General features: G+C 40.1%; 1 protein-coding gene across 2 annotated transcripts in view; it reads right to left on the bottom strand.

Annotated features, from left to right (window-relative positions):
- Positions 1 to 15094, bottom strand: part of AHCYL1 (adenosylhomocysteinase like 1) — a 41055-nt gene that overhangs the window by 7004 nt on the left and 18957 nt on the right. The window contains exons 1-9 of one of the 2 annotated variants that reach the window (XM_015146895.3): positions 13738 to 14239; positions 8013 to 8124; positions 5790 to 5933; positions 4682 to 4782; positions 4143 to 4245; positions 2220 to 2314; positions 1547 to 1653; positions 609 to 725; positions 328 to 391 (exon numbers count right to left, since the gene is read on the bottom strand). In XM_015146895.3, coding sequence (XP_015002381.1) covers positions 328 to 391; positions 609 to 725; positions 1547 to 1653; positions 2220 to 2314; positions 4143 to 4245; positions 4682 to 4782; positions 5790 to 5933; positions 8013 to 8103 — 822 coding nt within the window. In that variant the 5' untranslated portion in view covers positions 8104 to 8124; positions 13738 to 14239. 2 annotated transcript variants of the gene reach the window in all.

Consider the following 15094-nt stretch of genomic DNA (forward strand, 5'->3'; position numbering starts at 1 on the left):
CTTAATTCTACTGCAAGTCACTTGTGGGGGCTAAAATGCTACACATTCATTTGAATTAAGTCTCATTAAAGGTTATTGTTATAATTGGGGAAAATGATACTGGTATCTATACCACAAAACAAAATGGTAAAATCTGAAAACTCAATTCATTTTGTATGTTTCTGTTCATAAATCTGAATAAAAGACTTTTGCTATTGTTTGAGATACATTATCTAAAAAAATTTAAACCTTGTATCAGTGACTCTAGATTGACAGCATAAGCCTCCTTCACCAACTATTTCTAGTAAGTACACAAAAAGAAAGAGACACTGAGACCCAGCTATTTACCTCACCATAGCCACACACCACCACTTGTTTCCCACCAAACATCACATCTGTGGTCCTCTTCAGGCTGTGGAAACAGACAAGGACTCAACTCAAATGTTAACAGCTCAAACTCAGTTCCTCTTCACAGTTAAAAGTGTGGGCCAATGCCCTTGAGAATATCAATTGGAAGCTGGCAGAGCTCAGTATGAAATGGTCCCTCTAATAAACTTTTAAAGCCAAAGGAAGACCAGGGGACAAGACCAGAGCCCCTAGAAATTTGAATATATATACATTCAACCTACCCATCCAAAATGGATTCTCGGCAGCAGTACAAGTTATCAAACTTCTGTTTGGTAACAGAATCATTGACGTTCATGGCCGGAACACAGAGCTTCCCAGCTTTGGAGAGCTGATATAGCCTAAAGGGAGAAGAGGTCACAAAAACAAACAAAAACCAAGTTAGCTGGCACAACATAATATGTGGCAAAATCTGCCTAATTCTCTTCAAGTTCCATGCTGCCCTTCCCAGTCTCATTTATTGCCCAAGGATATTAGAAAACATGATTATTTCCTTGTCATCCCTCCACACTTCTTTTCATTTTCTTCTCCCTTTACCCCTTTTTTGGAAGAAAAAAAAAGCCTTTCAATTGAAGAAATGTACTTCTCTTCCCTTTATAGGGCATGTTATTTCCTTTGATCAGCAGTTTTCAATAGAAATCCATGCCTACTTCTGATAAACAAAGACTATCAATGATTCTGATATGGTTCCATGTGTGTGTGTGTGTGAGAGAGAGTAAGCATGTGCAATGTGCCCCCAAGAAACACTCTTTCAGATATCTTTTCAGTATTCCGACAAGCCAAGAATATTTTGCCCAGTTTTACTTTTTGTAGTGTTAACATGTAGTTTTACAATAGGATTGTTTTTCATATTTCAAATATAAAATGATAATACAATATTGAATACAGTTTTTCAAGATACACTTATTCCCTACCCGCCCCTCAACACTAGTTGAGAATCACTCAGTGGAGTAAATGGGAGAGAAAAATGTATGAACTAGAACCTGAAATAACTTCCTTCTAGGATCAACTTGATTTTTCAAAAGTAAAAACTCAGAAGTTTTATCTAATGAAGATATTCCCATTTAGTTATAAGTCTGAAACACAGTCCTAAAGCCTAAGAGAGACCAGAAGAGTTTGCTGAGGCAAGGACACAAGGGGCAGCTACTCCAGAATCTGTTACCTGTGAACACCAGTCACGCTCTCTTCCACAATGCCTCGGATCTTCTTAAACACGTTTGGATACTTCTTATAAACCCAGTGGGTTAAGTCTCCCCCATCATCCAGGATCTATAGAACAGCCAGAAGACTTCTATGGGCATTCAGGCTGCTAGGGCTGGGGGGAACTTTGAACCCACTTTCTGTACTAGTAAGAGAGCCCTGTATGTTTTGGAAGAGCACTCCTCAGAGCTCCTTAGAGCAGGCTTAGATAGTGGAAATACAGTCAAATTTGTTGGTGTAAAATGGTTAAAAGGATTCCTAGGTTTGTTTTAGGCTACAGTGATGAGTATTAAGCTAATCACAGACTCATTTTTAGTCTAGAGTCTTGAAATATATAGGCCCTTTGAATATAAAAGGAGAACTGGGGCAGAAGGAAAGAAAGCAGAATCCTACTCCAAAGAAGCACCACTATTTCGTTCTGGTGTGTCTGAGCCATGTGTTCAGCTAGTCTTACCCTTCCCCCACCTTTCCATTCAGTACTCAGACCCATTCTGAATAGGTATCAAGCTAAACACTTTAGCAACAAAGTCAGTGCATAAGACCAAACATCCAAAACATATTTAGGGAACCATGCTTTGAGGGAAAAAAAGGAAATAAATCTATTGTCAAAGTGTAGGATGTATATGCATTATTACCATGTTGGCCTGCCACCCATCCATGTTCACACAGCGGTCAATACACCACCAGAAGTCATCTTCTGACTCGCCCTTCCAAGCGAACACTGCAACTCCTGTAGAGACAGAAATGAATCAGCTGCCCGCCTCCTTTGAGGAATGTCCTGTACCAAATCACTCTCTGAGATCCATGTGAAGAGAAAAAGGCAAAAGAAACAATTTCAGAAAGGAAAATATTTAGAGCCAAAAGTCAAAGAATCACTTTTGCTTCAGAAATTAATTATGTTAAGAATTAAGGAATTTTTGTTTTAAAAGTATTTTGGAACCTTAAAGTGTTCCTTTCTTTGGGCTAATTTTATACTGAGAAGGAGATAAAATGAAGTGGGAATTAATATAAAGCTGTTAACTGGAGCATTATTGATATTAGTAAACATCTTGAAACAATCTAAATGTTCACCATTAGGAAAATAGTGAAGTAAAATCACATAGCCATATGAATGAGTATTACAAATGATGCTGTCAAACTTTTCAGTGACATGGAAAACTACATCTGAAAATATTATATTTAGGTTATAAAACTGTATACATATTAGAATTTATTTCATCCATGTAAAGTAGAAAAAAGGAAAAGGAAAAAAATTCATCAAATACTCTATGTAGTGGGATTGTAGGTTTTTTGGGAACTTCCTAAATTTTTTGCAGTAAACACTTATCAGAAAAGAATAAACAAAAAACCCCAAAAGTATTATAAAGTTACTTTCTGAGGTTCTTAGAAAGATGAGAGGTCTGGCTGGGTGCAGTCTCACGCCTGTAATCCCAGCACTTTGGGAGGCCAAGGCAGGCAGATCAAACATCCAGGCTGGTCAGGAGTTCGAGACTAGCCTGGCCAACATGGTGAAACCCCATCTCTACTACAAATACAAAAATTAGCTGGGTGTGGTGGCGTGCATCTGCAATCCCAGCTACTCAGGAGGCTGAGGCACGATAATCACTTGAATCCAGGAGGCAGGGGTTGCAGTTAGCCGAGACTGCACCATTGCACTCCAGCCTGGGCAACAGAGTAAGGCTCCATCTTGATAAAGAGAAAGAGAAAGAGAAAGAAAGAGAAAGAGAAAGAGAAGAGAAGGGAAGAGAGAAAGATGAGAGGTCCTCAAAGAAACTTCATGGTGATTTTCTTCTGAACATTTGAATAATAAAAATTATTATTATTATTGTTATTAATTTTTGAGATGGAGTTTCACTCTGTCGCCCAGGCTGCAGTGCAGTGGCATGATCTCGGATCACTGCAGTCTCTGCCTCCCGGGTTCAAGTGATTCTCCTACCTCAGCCTCCGGAGTAGCTGAAATTACAGGCGCACACCACCACTCCCGGCTAACTTTTGTATTTTTAGTAGAGGTGGGGTTTTACCATGTTGGCCAGGCTGGTCTTGAACTCCTGGCCTCAAGTGATCTGCCCGCCTCGGCCTCCCAAAGTGCTGGGATTATAGGCATGGGCCACCAGGCCTGGCCTGAATAATAAAAAATTATTTTGTTTAATTAAACTCATGAATAGCTCATATATTTTCAATGCCATACTGAATACCAAATTATTTAATGCACTATCAATATAAAAGGCACTTCCTACTTGTGCTCTCTCACAAAACTGATAGCACGTATATAGTTTAACATTCTTCCTCGTTCAACTAACACCAGAACTGTGCATGTCCCCATGCCATTAGATTATTTTCAAAGGTCATTTTTAATGACTACATAATATTCCATCATGGATATACATCTTAATTTTATTATCCACATTCTTCCTGTTGAGGTTTTCACCATCCCCAATTTTACAGCCTCTAGACATATATGACATTGTAATGACAATTTTGATACATAAAAGTTATATGTTTGGATAACTATTTTGGGGCAAATTTGGTAAAAAAAAAAAAAAAAATACTGAACTTACCAGCTTCAGCCAGTGCTGCAGCTACTTCATTCTGAGTTGAGTAGATGTTACAAGCAGACCAGCGGCACTGAGCCCCCAGAGCACAGAGTGTCTCAATCAACACCTGTGTAGAGGTATAGGAAGACAGGGTGAGGAAGAGAAGGGCCACCCAGGAATGGAGAGCAAGCCTCAGCAAGATAACAATACCTATCAACTCTGCACCAACAGGCGCTACACTGGGAAGTTAGAAAGGGGTGTACTCCAGCGAGGTGGTGCACTGGTGTTTAACTTTACATAAAACGTAGGTTTCTAAAAGTCTTAATAACATTTTATAACAATCATATGTTTGCAAATCTAGACTTTCCTAGGTCAAGTTTGCTGAAAGTGGGTTTACACATACAAAAAACCCCCAGAAAACCCCACTATTGTGTAGCAGGGAGATCCTACTAATAGTTAGCATTTGGAGGTTGGTGAGTTAGGAAGGAAAAGTGAAACAAAAAAAAACATTGATTTCTTTCTTCCCCTTATCAGAAGTCCCTCTTTTCTTCCAACAAACTCACCGCTGTCTGGGCTGTGATGTGTGTACAGCCCACTATTTTAGCACCAGCCAAGGGCTTCTCCCCCTGAGCACGTTTCCTGAGTGAAATCAGAGCAGACATGTCTGTGAAAGAACAGAGGATTTGAGCTAGGTCTGCACTAGCAGTATCATCAGTTCCTGCCCCAGGGCTGGTCTGGATCTGTTGAGATACGGTGAGATGAGACAGAAAAACTTTAAGCCTATTTTCATGATGACTGGCAGCTTCAACAGCACAGTAATAGTGGAGAGCGGTCATGCAACCACTTGGAGTTTCTCTCTTCCTCTACTGCTTCAGCTTTATACACAGAGGACTGAACAGAGAATGAAGTAAATCCTTAAAACTGATCAAAATGAAGGGTAAATCTCATCATTCATTTGGGAAGAGAGGAAAGTAGTTAAGGCACTGGCTAACAGATCCCTATATATAAAATCATCAGACCAGAAAGACTGTACCCTCAGCTGAAATCACTAACTTCTGTTTTTCTATGCTGTCTTACCGTATCCTGTCAGTCTGTTTGGTTTCTCTATTCTCTTTCAGTAAAGAACATGCCTTCAATGTGTAAACAACACAAGAGTAAAGAGGACCTTACTGGGAGTGGTTGGGGTAGGGAAACCAAGATTCAACTGTTTGTCAGTCACTTTTACTCTGCTCCAGCAGAGGGTGCTCAGGACCAAACAAGACGCTAGGTCACCACATCCTTAGCTTAAAACCCTTCCTCATCAGCTGTCTCTGGGCAATCTGGGTCTCTGGCATTGGCAGCTATAGTAAGATCCCATATAACCAACTACCAAGTAGTGATCTAGGACTTGCCAATTCTGCCATGTAGATCTTTGAATACGGTGGTGGGGTGGGGCGGGGAGGAAAACAGAAACTACTCTGTGTGTCATCACCACATGCTGAGAACAGAAGGAAGAGAGAACAAGAATCCTGAGACTCAAGTTCCATAGAGAGAGAAGTGTGTATCCGGAAGTCCATAATACTTTCTTCCCAGTATACTTTCAAGTCAGCTTTCAAGTCTTAAGTTGTTTGTGGATTCTGATGGCCAACAAGAGGGTCGTTTCTCGTCCCCTAAACCACTCCCTTTCTTTACCTTGCTCTGCAATCTCAATCTCCCGGCGTCCAAATTCGGCCTGCTTGATGTTCTTCACACAGAAATTGCTGCTGCCCTTGGAGTTGGTTTGCTGCTTCTCTCGGGGAGAAACCTCATCATCAGAGCTATCTGTGTAAGATGCAGCTAGAGCCAGGAAAGAAAAAAACAAGGATAGAAAAACCTCAGTGGCCCCAACTCTACAGAGTGCAGTCCCCAAGGGACTTTCATTTAAGTCAAGGGAACACTCTTAATTGGAGTTACCTTTTATAACCCTCTCACTTCTGCTCCTCTAGGCTCTAATTGGTGGTATGAATGAAAATGTTGTGGATGCTTCCGTGTTGCAGCTCTTTCACCCACCCTAACAATATTATGCCATTAGTGCCTGTGATAAGGGACTACTGATTCTAAACCTGTACCAGCTATAGTAATCCCAGATAATAGAGGTACCTGGTCCCATCTGGATTGGAACTAGACCTGGCAAAAACAGAAGAACAATTTAGGGCAGATAAGGAACGGTATTTCTGTAGATTACTGGTTCTCAAATTCAAGCATCTGTCAGGATCACATGGAAGGTTTGTTAAAACATATATTGCTAGACCCCATGGCCAGTTTCCCATTTGGCAGGTATGGGGTGGCACCTAAGAAGTAGTATTTCTAACAAGTTACCAGGTGTTGCTGATGCTGCTAGTCAGAGGACCATGCTTTAAGAACCATGGATATAGACAAAAGTGATTAGATAGTCTTACAAGGGATTTTACACTAAGTTGTGCTCAAGGAATAGAGAAAGAAATAAATGGCACAAAAGGCAAGCAGCTCTGGTTCTATTGATAGCCCTGGGAAAGTCTGTCAAAATGACCAACTTAAAAAGCGGTTTCACATAAAAGCCAAAAATACCACTTATCCGACAGATATGCATGAGGATATACAACAATCATTCCTTACCTCTCAAATCACTTTTTTCCTCTCTGAATTGAGTATTTTCCTCATCACAGTTTCTAGTATATCTGGACTCTCTCATGGACTGACTTCTATGTACAGGTCCTCCTCCGGTCCAGCTAACACAAATACTACTAAAGCTTATCTTCCCCACGATGACAATTTAACCATATCACTAAGCTTTTTAAAAGGCTCTAATACATTTCTGTAACATGGCCATCAAGATCTTTGAAGACTTTTTAAAAGCCTTCTTCAGTCGTTTTATCGTTCTTCCTCTCTTCCTCTCATAACTCAATTTTTCACAATTAATTTTTCTTCTTTCTTGGCTACAATTAGCCTGCTTGTCACACACCACTTTTTATCTGTCACTCCAAGATGACATATAATGGCTTTTCATTTATGTTAATCCTTAATGTAAGTAATACAATGTAAAAGGTATTCTGGCAAAGGACAATGAATGGTTTTTGGTACAAATATCTCTGCTGACATTAATAGCAATCTGTAACCTCTTAATCGTTTAACAATGAGTCTTCACTTAAACAACAACAAAGTTGTATTGGATGCCCCGTTAGATGTCCCTAATGTTTTCTCCTACATTCAGCTGCCAAGATTCTATATTCTTTTCCATGCTAATTTTCTAATACATACTCTGTAGTTGGGAAGGACACAATACGAAACAGAAAAAGACTTTATTTATAGAGAGTTAAGACAGGAGGAGAGAACTACAAAGAAACAGAGCTGGAGTCACATTATAGTAGTCTGAATCTTTCCTACTCCAGAGGCTAACAGGGAGGATATTTCAACAGAAGGAATAACCCAATAAATAAAAGAAGCCTAGATATTAATTTTCTTGTTACAATCTAAGCAGTCTTGGGGACAAGAAAGAAAGAGATAGGTGGCAGGATATATTTCATACAAAGAAATCGTGCTTCAAAATGCACTTCTTTTTTAAGGCCAATTCTGTCAGCCAAAATAGCATTGATTTCTTCCCTTTGAAATGCGGGTGGATCAATGTGGGAATGGGAACTAGCCCAGTCCTACCAACTGGCCACTGGCCACAGACCACACACATAGACAGCCAGGGGGAAGAAAGTCTCGAGTCAACAGAAGCTTCCCCAGCTACTAGCCTGACTGCAGAACATTCCCAGTGCCCAGCCACTAACTAACAGTTTTCAGCACAAAGGTGGGTAGTCATAACATGAGGTATTTTCAGATTGCTAAGTGAACAACACTGGTAGCAAACAGGGAAGAGACATTAGAGAGGACATAGAGTTCATTCACACCTACCTGAACTGTAGCTGTCAGTGGAGGACTGTGAAATCGAGCGAGACAAAGATCTTCGGCCAGTTTTGGTGGGGAATTTGGTGAACTCCTGCATGTCATCAGCAAACTGGATTTGCTATATAAAAGGAAAACAAACAGTTGAAAACTTGTACGGAAAATCAGTGAAATGTTTTCTTTTTGTAAGGTTATACATTGCCTTTCCTAAAAGCCAGTGTTGTCACATGGCTCCTACTAAGCCAGCAACTTTCCCACCAGAAATGGGGGAAGGCTGAGGCTCCCAAAACGTCAATCACTGTCTCCTCCCAATTGTTTCTGCAGGATTTGGGAGGAGGGGCTAAGGTTAAGACCTAACTTCTTTTAGTATTTGTCCAATTTTACAAATCTTTCTCACATTCCATCAAGTTTTTTTTCCCTCTTATAACCCTGACAGATTAAACTCTTTACCCTTCTTCCCAAATCTTTCAGAAAACAGAATCTCATAGTGCTACTGGGGTTTTTGGTTTTTGTTTTCATAATATTCTCTTGTAGCACATTCCTAAAGTTGGCGATGGTCTTGCTTTCTGAAAGAATTATAAAGAGATGACTAGAAATGGTGATGGGCATTAGGGTGCCAATACTCAGAGCCCAACCATATGTCTATACTTCACAAAGCCAATGTAGTATCTCCAGAACCTTCTATCCTAGTAAAAATTTAAAATACCAGAATATAATTATAAAGATAAATTGAAAAACCCACACACACTATAGTAAAATCTAACTCATTAGGACTAATTTGAAGGAAGGAGAAAATAATGACTTGGTAAACTTTGCATTAAAAACTTCCTTAAATGGGCCAGGCGCAGTGGATCACGCCTGTAATCCCAGCACTTTGGGAGGTCAAGGCGGGTAGATCACGAGGTCAGGAGATGGAGACCAGCCTGGCCAAGATGGTGAATCCCCTTCTCTACTAAAAATACAAAAATTAGCTGGGATTGGTGGCAGGCACCTGTAATCCCAGCTACTTGGGAGGCTGAGGCAGGGAACTGCTTGAACCCGGGAGGCGGTGGTTGCAGTAAGCTGAGATCGTGCCACTGCACTCCAGCCTGGGTGACAGAGCAAGACTCCATCTCAAACAACAACGACAACAACAACAAAAACAAACAAACAAACTTCCTTAAATGAAGTCAGAACTAGATAATTCTTTGAAGAATACTTGGAAAACTGGATCTAATCAATAGCAAATAGCTTGCAATTGATATTATTTATAGATTTATAAAGTGTGTAACACTTTTATTACATGGTTTAAACCTTCCTGAACTCCTGTTTAAACTCTGATAAACCCTTTCTTCAAAATAAAATAAACTTCACCATCCTGAAATAAGCAGGATGGTTTGAGAATGTGAACTGAGATTCTGTCCACAATCCAACTAAATCTGAAAAGGTTCCCATAGAGAATCCATTAAGCTAAGTCTTTGGCAAATACTCTGGAAGTGTAAATGACTACAGATTAAAATCTTCTCTGTATAATACTGGCAACATGGGTATAGCCACTTTAAATTAAAGCCAGGAACAGTAAACTACTCGTTAGTTACAGCTACAAAAGCTTCACCTCCTCTTTCACAAGTACCCTTCAGCTAGGGGAGCACCAGATTGCAGTGTAGGAATCAGGTTTAAGTGGGCAGCCTAGGCATAAGCAGCTAATATAAACAAATTGGAAACGGAATTAGCAGGACTCCACAGGTAATAAGGCAGTAATTAAGGGAACACAGGTTTGTGTTTGCAACTTTCTATCTAGCATGGTTCACAGCGAGAATGAAAGCAGAGACCAGCCATGTAGTAACAGCCATGGATACTATCAGTAGTAGGCCTAAGATAAAACCCTGAGGGTACTTCTATTTAAAACTTATCCTAGTTCAGTATCCAGCTGGGCAAATTTTTTTCTTTAGCCTACTCTGTGAAATAAGGAGGTGAGAGAGGACAGATCCTGTTTAATTAAATCTAAGGACAGATCCTAAAGGCATGGAAGGGAATGAGCTACCTATGCTGGCACTTAGCCCAGGGTCTTAAACATATGGGAAGGCATTCAATGAATATCTGTAGAAGGAGTGATCCTTTCAAAATCCTTTCTTATGTTTCCACACAATTAGGATTCAAAAAAGGAAAGGAAGAAAAAAATACTTTCTTGTGTAAAAATCAATCAAGTTTCAAAGATAAATAAAAAAGTAAATAAAGACTCAAGTCAAACCACATATACTGCACCGGAGCTAAACAAATATCTTTATACATCCAAAGCTGCTTTTTTAGTTTAGGTGCTAAAATTTTAACGATAAATAGCTTAAACATCAAAAGCACAACTATCTTTCAAAAAAAAAAAAAAAATACTCATTGAGGTGGCCACAGGTCAGCATTTGCCCTTCTAGATAGGATTCCTCACTGCATGTTCACATGATTTCTGCTGTCAGCAAAGCTAGTTTCACTGAAGAAATTAATCCAGGACCAAGGTAATGACTTCCAATTCAATATGCTGTTATTTTGGTGATGGCAAAAAATACAGTCACGAGACCATCAAACCCTCTTAACACTCTCCAGAGGCAGCCCTTCCTCCACCAGCCTCCCTGCTGCCGGCATAATGCAGACTATTCTATTCGGAAGCTGCTCTCCCCTCTGCTGATTCCTTCCTCTGTTTGCCTTTTTTCAAAGGGTTCTGGGCATGTTCCCAGATGCCAGGTACATGAAGGGTGACGGTGGGGGAGGGAACTGCAATAACGCTTGCAGTTTTTTAGATAGAGAGGTGGCTGTGGCAAGAGAGAAATGTTTTTCTTCAGCAACTTAAAAACTGAATAATCATAATTTCCCCTTATATTAATACAGCTCATCAGTAGCCTAAAGCTAAGCAAAATCTTTCCCATCTAAAAATACTCGACTGTATTGCAAGCAGCTTAGCAGCTTACTAACCAGTGCAGTGCCCCTACCTCCCCATCTCTCAAATAATGAATATGGTCCATATTTGAAGTGGGTAGAATGTTAACTCAAGCCATGGCAAGGATGAATGGGTTGCGTATTCTTGCAGCTGTTTGACATTCTCACCACTTATAAGGTGTCCCAGCAAGGTCTTCTCTTCCACCCCAAATTACATGCTGAAGAGAATCTGTGTTAAAATTGATGCTGTGGAATACATTTGCTCTGCCAGTTTCCTCCAGACCTGTTAGCTCCACTGGTTATCTTCACAGCTAGTAGCTCTGTCTTCTCTTGGTGAACTACCTCCTGGAGCACTGTTCACCCTCACACTGTAAATATAAACACTGCTGCCAAAAGCAACTTTTGGATATCACAAGTTTTCTCTCCAGATCTCAACAACAGCCTTCTGACTGGGTTGGACTCACTGCATTTAAGGCAAATATGATAATCTGGGTAAGACGAAAAGACTACAAAGTTGTTCTGTTTCTATTAATTCCTATCATCATAATTTCTTCCAAACATTAAATCTTTTTTTTTTTTTTTTTTTTTGAGACAGAGTCTTGCTCTGTCGCCCAGGCTGGAGCGCAGTGGCCGGATCTCGGCTCACTGCAAGCTCCGCCTCCCGGGTTTACGCCATTCTCCTGCCTCAGCCTCCCGAGTAGCTGGGACTACAGGCGCCCGCCACCTCGCCCGGCTAGTTTTTTGTATTTTTTAGTAGAGACGGGGTTTCACTGTGTTAGCCAGGATGGTCTCGATCTCCTGACCTCATGATCCGCCCGTCTCGGCCTCCCAAAGTGCTGGGATTACAGGCTTGAGCCACCGCGCCCGGCCCCAAACATTAAATCTTAATTGCTGTGCTTTCATCTTTCTTCAAATCTACCATCTACAAGGAATACTACACCTAAAAAAAAAGTAGGATTGGGAAGAGAAGGAATGGAAAGGAAATACAGTGGTTGAAACGCAGAAAGTATCTTTAAGTAAAAAGTCTTATGTTAAAGAACGATGTTATGCTTGAGTACTCACCACCTCATAAACAGCCTTACCCACAACTGAACAAGCACACCAGTGTTCCATTCTTACACTAAGAGCATATTTATGAAAGGCTAGAAGGTCAGATTGACCCATTCTTCAAATAGCACACCCAAATACAGAAGTCTACTTGCTGCGTCTTAAAAACCCAATTAAATATCAGGCCAGTTTAACATGCTATTTAAAGCACCTCTTCAAATAGCTTAGCAGGTACAATGGTTGACTTTCTTCCATCTGATACTGAGAATGGTAAAGAAAAGCTCTACCAAACGAATAATTTGGGGTATATCCACTACCTAGTGGGAAGTCTGCTGACAAAGTGAGCTGAAAGAATTGTGCAGACCTTACCAAGAAAAGGGTAGCAGACACAATCCAAAAAAGTTACACACCTCAAGAGAAGAAAAATTGTATGCTATTCATTTAGTTGATCCTAATTGATATATATTTTTTACCATTAGAAGCTGAGTTTACTTTCACAAACACACATCCTATATTCTTAGAAGTTAAAGAGCCCAGCTACACTCCCTCCCAGGGCCCACCCAGTTTTGCCTGCTATCTCCTGAATGAGAAAGAATTAACAGCTACCAGAATTCCACCACAACATTTTAGCCAAGAAATGGTGATCAGGCAGGATAATATCGGTGGTGCATTATATTCTTTAATCATCACATTTGCTAGGCACCAACTAAGTATCCAGTGCTACTCCAGGAAAGTTCTATGTAAGGAAACATGGTCCCTTAAAATCTGTAGACATGTTTTGACCCACAGTATAGTAACATAAGTGGCTTTGGCATGGAATTTCACTGCTCCATGAGGAACATGCCAGATATTATAGTCTTCATAGCCTTATCTGGATATTGTTTAACCTAGGTTTAACTTAGACATCTTGTCAAATTTGTTATTTTAAATGCCAATCTAATAGCTTTTAATTTCCTCAGAAAGGTTTCTTCCTAAGGGTAAAGAACTAGATTCAAAGATAAACAGCAATTACTAGGAAAACAAATCATTAAGAAAGTGCAACGTAGAAGTAAGCAAAGCAGTCTTTCTTACTGCAGAGAATTATTTGAAGGGCTAGTATCCCTCTTTTGGTACACTACTGATTCTCTGGGACATTCCTAAATTTATATATTCTGTCCCATTGTCTCTCCTAGCATATTGTGTGTAGAGATTTTTCTGTTTAGAAATTATGGTCAGCATATTTCTTAGCAACTGAGCAAAAAAAAAAAAAGTAACAATAAAAAACTAGAAATTTTAACAAGTTCATCATTACTAAGCATAGTGTGTTAGAACACTTTTCAAGATTCCTACATCTTTTCTAATCCCTCTTTCACACATATTTTCTGGTTAAATTATTCTTTCTTCTACAGATTCTACCCTCACCCACTTCTTTTTCAGAGGAAAGGAAGAGGATATGGCAGACAGCCAAAACAGGTGTAACACCTTTACTTCCTTACTCTCTCTCTCTTTTTAAAGAGACAGGGTCTCACTATGTTTGCCAGGCTGGCTGCAAACTGCTGGGCTCAAACAATCTTCTCACCTCCTGAGCAGCTGGGACTATAGGCCCATACCACCCTGCCCAGTTTTTCTTGATATTTACCAGTCTGATTCCCATTTCAGATGAACCCAAAGAAACAGTTATCAATAAAAACCCACTCCTTGGTACAAGAAATACACACGTCTGAATACCTTTCACCTCAAGTAAAAAAAAGTTTCCCCAAGAAAGGAATTCCCTTCCCAACACAATGCCCCCAGACACACCCACCGAAAAACAACTTATCTCAAGGGCATCAGTCTCAGGCCAGAGTTGAATCCACAGCCACCTCCAGTCACTTCTTCCATTCCCTCGTGCAGAAACCAGTCTTCTGAGACTCAGCAGGTTTTGGCTGCTCCCTGCTCTCCTTCCCTGTCTCAAGTTTCTTAAATTCTCAGTCTCCCCAGATGGGGCCTGAGTTTCTGGGGGGAGAGGGAGGGCAGGCTGACTAATCTCAGCACATATCTTCCCCCCCAACTCCCGCCTCTGTGTCTCAACAGTAACAGGATATAACACACACACAGCTAGAATCGAATTCCACAGTCAGAAGCAATACTCCTTTCAAAGTAGGACTCAACTAGATCTTCTGTCAATGCTGGCGGCAAGAAGAGGTGAGGCAATACCAGGTTCCAAACTGCTGAGTCACTTAAAAGGTAAGGAATATACAGCTTGAAAAGCTCTGCCAAAGAGTAGTTTGACCCTTGTGAGCTACTCCCCTCTCTTCCTATAAGACAAAACACTTCACTATTATCTCCCAAAGTGCTCCAGTCAATATGCAGGATCGAGGCCTGCGACTGTCAACTAGAAGTAAAAGTAAGAGGTTAAAAAAAAAGGCAATAAGTAGGACTGAAAAGGGCTTCCCAATCTTTTGACCACAATTTGCAAAAGAATGTAACACACATCTAGACTGTTTCAATACCTATTTAGCTATCTACTACCTACCCAGTTGCCTGACCTGTCCATATTTCTCTTTTCCTCAGTCCCACCACCAATAGTATATAAACACATGCCAGTCATCTCTGTTTCTCCCGACATTGAATTATAATCAATTCTAGGTTTTAAAAAAACTCAGTACAGGTGACTGAAGAAATCCTGGTTCCTGGAACATATTCACTACTTTAGTGATAACACTAAAGTCTCCTCTCCCACCTGCTACCCTCCATCCTCACTTGCTAGCACCACTGTTGTACTTTCTGTTACTTTTCCAACTTTATTACAATCATTTTCAGCATGCAAAAAATGTAAAAGCATAGTATAATAAACACCTGTACTCTCCACCTAGAATGAATCTTTCCATTTTCCGTAATAGGTTTTTTTCTCTGTATATATACACACATACACATGCATACTTTCACATGGTCCTGTAAAAATAAAGGTTGCAAACATGAACATTACCAATAAATTGTTCTGAATGTATCTTCTAAGAATAAGAATATCCTCCTACAGAACCATGATGACATATCACACTTAATATTAACAATTATTCTATATCATCATATATCCAGACTGTCCAGATTATATTCAAATTTCCCTAATTTTCTCAAGAATATTTTTTATATCCCAACAGTCTCCTCAACCCTGCCAACCC

The sequence above is a fragment of the Macaca mulatta genome, chromosome 1, assembly GCF_049350105.2.
Source record: "Macaca mulatta isolate MMU2019108-1 chromosome 1, T2T-MMU8v2.0, whole genome shotgun sequence".
Taxonomy (NCBI): Eukaryota; Metazoa; Chordata; class Mammalia; order Primates; family Cercopithecidae; genus Macaca; species Macaca mulatta.